This window comes from Neoarius graeffei, chromosome 8 (assembly GCF_027579695.1).
Source record: "Neoarius graeffei isolate fNeoGra1 chromosome 8, fNeoGra1.pri, whole genome shotgun sequence".
Taxonomy (NCBI): Eukaryota; Metazoa; Chordata; class Actinopteri; order Siluriformes; family Ariidae; genus Neoarius; species Neoarius graeffei.
This window is the reverse complement of record NC_083576.1, coordinates 51399400-51405759: the sequence shown is the minus strand read 5'-3', so window position 1 is coordinate 51405759 and position 6360 is coordinate 51399400. Positions and strand designations below refer to the sequence as shown.

General features: G+C 40.7%; 2 protein-coding genes across 2 annotated transcripts in view; one reads left to right on the top strand and one right to left on the bottom strand.

The window, feature by feature from the left end:
• Positions 1–2104, top strand: part of ints6l (integrator complex subunit 6 like) — an 83183-nt gene extending 81079 nt beyond the window's left edge. Inside the window, exon 18 of the mRNA XM_060927807.1 lies at positions 2011–2104. Coding sequence (XP_060783790.1) covers positions 2011–2026 — 16 coding nt within the window. The 3' untranslated portion in view covers positions 2027–2104. The remainder of the gene's footprint in view (positions 1–2010) is intronic.
• mmgt1 (membrane magnesium transporter 1) overlaps positions 1–6030 on the bottom strand; it is a 13192-nt gene extending 7162 nt beyond the window's left edge. The window contains exon 1 of the mRNA XM_060927808.1: positions 5889–6030. Within this exon, the coding sequence (XP_060783791.1) occupies positions 5889–5967 (79 nt within the window). The 5' untranslated portion in view covers positions 5968–6030. The remainder of the gene's footprint in view (positions 1–5888) is intronic.
• Between the last annotated feature and the right edge of the window lie 330 nt (positions 6031–6360).

The window sequence follows — 6360 nt, the reverse complement described above, 5'->3', positions numbered from 1 at the left end:
TAAATAACTGATGGAAAATATTGAGCTTTTTCACAATATTCAAATTTTTTGAGATGCACTAGTGTGTGTGTATATATATATATATATATATATATATACACACACACATGCTTGTAATCTTCAGATTTTTCTATTCCATTCAGAAAAATATGTGTTTGTTCTAAATATCTACCACATATTACAATATCAGTAGACATTTTATATTTTTAGATGTGAATTTAAAATAAAAAAACCCACACACTTCTTCGAAAATACTGAAGCTTCAATCTGAATCTAATTGCAACAAATTAGAGCATTGTTTGAATTATTGCTAAACTACAAAACTAGAAATTCATACAAACAACGAATGATTAACAAAATGTGATCGACGAAAACACTTAGAATGTGGGTAGAAAGTGGAACAAAAAGATTTTCTGACAGGTTAAACATTATCAGTTCATTTGTTTACAAACATTAGAATTACTTCCTCATTTACGTAAGCACCGACATCAATATTTTGTACTAGATGCAAGTCTATGTAAAACAAATTTAAAATAAAAACTATGCTTCGTTAACTTAATACCACATACCAATTTTTAAAAATAAATAATCTGGATCTTGATAATTATGGAACGATGTCGATAACTGTGGACAAAGGTGTCGATAATTGTGAAACGGTGTCACATGATCGATACGCTAAGTAACCAGGAATCAACTCACTTTTTTCCAGTGGAAGTTTGAGTAACTATTCATGCACAATTTACGTATCGAAAATCTTTTCTACTTTTGCAACAGCCAAAAGATCGATAATTGTAGCTGCCGCTCTATTACTTTTAATCTTAAGTGGACAGCTGTTTGCTTCCAGATGCCAAAGGTTGTAAAGATTCACATGAAGTTACTATCAGGTGTACAAAGACGCTAAATGCCTTTTCAGCTGCCAAACCTCAAAGTTACTTAAAGCCATGCTTCTAAAAGTGGGTCCAGGAATCCTCAGGGATCCGTGAAACATAGCCATTGGGTCTGTTTAACATCTGATATGTGACACGACTAAACATAAAGACAAGAGGAATTCAAAATCACTCCAAATTATTCACGTTAAATGGTACTAAAGATGAGAATTTAACATCACGCCAAATTACCGGCGAACCAGAATATTATTCGTAGAATGATCACATCTTCAGATTGTCCTCTGAAACGGCTCTGTTGAGCTGCAGAGATTTAAACATGCAAACCCTTTATTTGATTCGATTCAGCAAGCTAGTCAGAGTTTCTTCAACTACTTTAAGTTAGTTTCCAGAAGTCAAATGAAAAATCCAGTCAAAAACTTCAAGTTCAAACTTTCCTTTTAAAAAAAAAAAGCTCTGTTCTCTTTAAATATAGAATGATCAATCATAGACATGTCTGATCAACTTTATTCACATCCAAACATGGAGCTAAACCACCAATACTCTTCAACGTAGCCACCGTTTACCTTGACACTTTGCACACTATTGGCATTATCTTAAAGGAGATACGCAGAACCATGGCCTCACGTTTCGTTTATAAATGCCTTGAGACCTCAAGAATGGCACAGGAATAGTTTTAAGTGTTAACATTCATTACCTCATCTCATTTCATTATCTCTAGCCGCTTTATCCTGTTCTACAGGGTCGCAGACAAGCTGGAGCCTATCCCAGCTGACTACGGGCGAAAGGCGGGGTACACCCTGGACAAGTCGCCAGGTCATCACAGGGCTGACACACAGACAACCATTCACACTCACATTCACACCTACGGTCAATTTAGAGTCACCAGTTAACCTAACCTGCATGTCTTTGGACTGTGGGGGAAACCGGAGCACCCGGAGGAAACCCATGTAGACACGGAGAGAACATGCAAACTCTGCACAGAAAGGCCCTCGCCGGCCACGGGGCTCGAACCCGGACCTTCTTGCTGTGAGGCGACAGCGCTAACCACTACACTACCATGCTGCCCTAAGTGTTAACAATAAATCTAATATAGTAATTTTTATGATTAACATGATTCATATAGGTGGCGGTCTGAGTGAATGACCTTGACATCTGTGACATCACCACAGGAAGTCTATCGGTCTTATCGCCCTTTCCGCTATACTAAAACGCAGAGCTGACTGCAACTCCGATCCTCCATTTTGAGCTAATTTATTGCCATGCCACGTAGATGTGTTGCTGGCCGATGCAGCAACACGACAGAAGGTGGATTTACATTGCATTCATGGCCCAAGAATGTTCAAACTGCAAAGATTTGGACGCGTTTTGCGAGAAGTTTACGGGCACATTGGGGACCTACAAAGTGGTCTCTCCTCTGCTCTGCACATTTTACTGAAGACTCGTACGAAACCTCTGATCTGTTGAGGAGTGTTGGCTATAAGCCCGTATTGAAAGAGGGTCCAGTGCCAACAATTAATGGAAAAGAAAACTACAAGAAAAGGAAAGTAAGATCAGTTGCACCAGTTCTCCCGGAGCATGAGCCGAGGGTTGTTGCTAAAACCCGGGATGGAACGTGACATTATCGCTCAGGCAGTGACCTCCCCGCGGTTGTTGCTAAAACCGGTGACGTCCCGTCCTGGGTTTTAGTAATTGCCTGAGCCGAGCAGTAATGGCGGAGTACTCAGTATGGAGAAAATGGAGAATGAGTGGACCGGTCGTCTGATTTCTCCACTGGATATGCTTGCCTCAGCAGCAATATCTCGCCCTTACATGGAAGAAGCGAATGAACGGAGAACTGAGCAAACAACTGAAAGTCAGATCATTTCAAAAACAATCGGCCACAAGATCGGCCTTCAAGAAGCAAGAACACAGACGGGTAAGATGCGACTCTCATTTGGATAAAAAAACAACACTCATTGTGTACTTGCGTTTAGATTAATACATGCAACTTGTATTGTGTGTTTAAGTTACCGGTATAAGATTATTTAATTTGCTTCAGAATGTGATTGTCTCAGTTCATCTGATTATTTAATTAACCTTTTACGGTTTATCAGTGAAAATGCATGCATGTACATGTATGTTGCATAAGTCATAACACCTATCCTGTTTTAATGAGAGTCAACCCACAATCAATCAATGAAGTCAAATCAGTGTTAGTTGAGCAAGTCGGTAACGGGATTTCTTACTTTCACCATAAATTTTTATTTATATGACTTTGGTCTGTAGCTGTCAAAGGCCTCGGCTTTAAAACCGGTTACCGCTGTGACGTCACGCGCTCAGGGCTGGCTGGCTCAGCAGGGCAGCTCGAATGCAATTTTAACTCTCAAGAAAGATGTATATATTTTTAATTCCCATTTATGCAGCATACGAGAGTCAAGGATGGAGATACTATCCACGGAGAAATGTATTTAAAAATAAAAGTTCCGCGTATCTCCTTTAACCAGCTTCATGAGGTAACGAGTCCAAAATCGCTCCCTACTCACTATATAGTGAGAACACCATTTTGTAGCACTGTCCGAAACCTTAGTGAGGATTATTTACACCCTATATAGTGCACTCAAAGTATCCCACAATGCATCACGAAAAGTACTGTACAACGATAGTCACTAACCAAGCAATATATCCCATCATGCATTGCGGTCGCACTGAAAGAAATCAAATTAAAAGTCTCAAATTTGATTTAATAAAAGGCAGCGGCAAAGAAGAAAGTAGTGAGCATTGATTTAAAAGAACTGAAAGATGCAGGTACTTTGTATTGATTAATGTGGGAAATGCGCTCAGTATAATATGGATTTATCTCAAAAATACATGCGTGTATTTATTATTTTGAAAACCGACCAGCCGACTGATCTGGCACGCTTTAATTGTGCGACAGTAATGATGTAAATACCAGCGCGACGGACGAGTGTCCGAAAGCGTTTTTTCATTTTACCAATGAGCTCACTGTATAGTCCTCTAGACAGGGAGTAGGGAGTAGTGAACGAGTGAGCGATTTGACACAGGGCCAGTCACCTGGAATGCTTTTCAGTTGAGAGTTAGGGGCCCTTGAGCGAGGCCCCTAACTCCCAACTGCTCCCCAGGCGCTGTTAGCATGGCTGCTCACTGCTCTGGGTATGTGCGCGCGCATGTATGTGTTCACTGCTTCAGATGGGTTAAATGCAGAGAGGAAATTTCACAAGTATGTGATGAATAAAGTTGTGCTTTCTTTTCTTTCAAAAGGTAATGAGTGCAATTTCTTGCCTTCTTAATGCGTTTGAGATAAAGCAGTAAACAGCCCTATTACACCACTGTAGTAATCTATATTATGTTAAGAACCGCTCAACTAAGGCTACATCCACACGACAACGGCAACGAGATTTTTTTTTTTTTAATATCGTGTCCACATGGGCAACGGATCAGTAAAATATCAGGTACATATGGCAACACAACGCTTGCTGAAAACGATGCAATACACATGCCACACCTCTACGTGCGCTGTAAGACGGTCCCATCGGAGACGCCAGAACAATAGAAGTAGGACGCATGCACATAAACCCCTTCTTCTGTAGCATCAGCCACAAAGTTTTGATTATTAATCAGTAGCGTAAAACGAAAGACGCGGAAAGAGGAATGAATGGGGGTAGACGGAAGCCAGTACGCCAACATTCTGAGATCCTCCAGAATTCTTTAATGGTCCGGAATAAATTGAATGCTACACATTGATGGATTACTTTGTTCTTCTACGCCCTTTTTGAGGAATGTATTGTCGGACTTAAATCAACATCTGAAGAGGTGAGATCGCTCCTTTTTTTTTCCCTATGTTTGCTGGCGGGATTGCTTTTGTTTTTGGAAAGCGCACGGGCGGTGCGCAGTTTGGTTATACTGCTTCTGCAGTGTTTGGACTAAAGACTCTGCCCTAAGGGCTATTCTCTCACTCTCTCTGCACCATTACACAAATATTCACAGTGAAAATATTTTGTAAGCGCGTTTCATGAACCAAGTTATAGGATTTGTTGACAACTCGCATCGAGTTCGTTACACTTCTACCCGGCGTGAAGCACTGACAGTCATGTGGTTGTGACGTCATCGTAAACAAATCCGTTCTACTCATTATCCAGACGACTTCGCAACGGGGCCGGTGCCAGATTTTTCCACTCTGGAACCCGTTCTCAAAAGATTTCGTTTTGGGGCACCCAAAATGCTGGTGCCGTGTGGACGCCAGGCCGAAACGATAAACAATTTTATCAGATTCACCTGAATCCGTTGCCGTGTGGACAGGGCCTCAGTAAAGAGAAACGACAGCCAGCCATGAAGTGACTATTTTTATTAACTAACACCACTGAATTAGGTGTGCCCAAACTTTTGACAGCTATATTACAGTTGAAGGGATCCCTGCATGTAACTAGCATGAGAACCTCTTCTTTAAAGAACCTGAAACTTTATAGCCATATTAAACGGATTAATAATAACCACTGGGCTGCCTGATGTGGCTGACACACTGCTTTAGTTTCACATGAGGAATTGTTACTTGCGAATTGAGGCTTAAATCATTCACAGACACTTTAACATGTCCACGCTCGTCAGCACGCCTGGAACATAACGCCAGGTACCTGTTTAGCAAAGTATTAGCTTAGTTAGCTCGCCTTAGTGACTCTGTAAACCGGTGATGGCCAAATATATGGAATGAAAACAAGCGGTCATTATTTTATTACGCGGCGAGTGACAACATGGTAAATACCGACATAGTCGCATATTGTCACTTCATGCTCTATTTACCCATGAAACTAAAAATAAAGGGCGATGAGATGAAACCTAGCTGCCGAAACCCATTAATCCACTTCAGGTCCATTGAGCGCAGCTGCTATCCGTCATGCTAACTATCCGACTAGCCTGATTGGGCCAGTCAGCAACTTGTGAGTTAAAAAACTCGCATGTTAAATATTTAATTCGCCGAATTTCCTCTGAGGAATAATCATCACTCACGCTGCGCTGCTGAGAAAGCTGCATGGGCCAAGGCGAACAGTCCTAAACCAACAACGCCTTTCCAAAAGGACGAAGCCATCTTCAAGTAAGCGAAATGCACTGCTTCCAGTCAGCTAAAGAGAACCAGCAGCATGAAGCCGGCTTCAATGACTACTTCCGGTTACTACTTCCGGTTAGTATCCGCTAGTTGGTATGAGCAGCTCGGGTCGTTAGGAAGGGAACGTTAGTCAATGCGGGATAGTTTGAATACCGGAAAGTATACTCGATAAAAATTAATGTTCGCGTTAATGTTAAAATATTTGTTATAATTTACGTATGTATTTCATAAAATATACGGTGCAAAGACATTATTATGAAATTAACATGTAGTTTTAAAAACTGTTTTTCTGAAATACAACTTATATTTTGAAATATCCGGCTTGTCGGCAACCGGAAGTCAAACTTTTTTTTTAATTATTTTTTAATAATATAA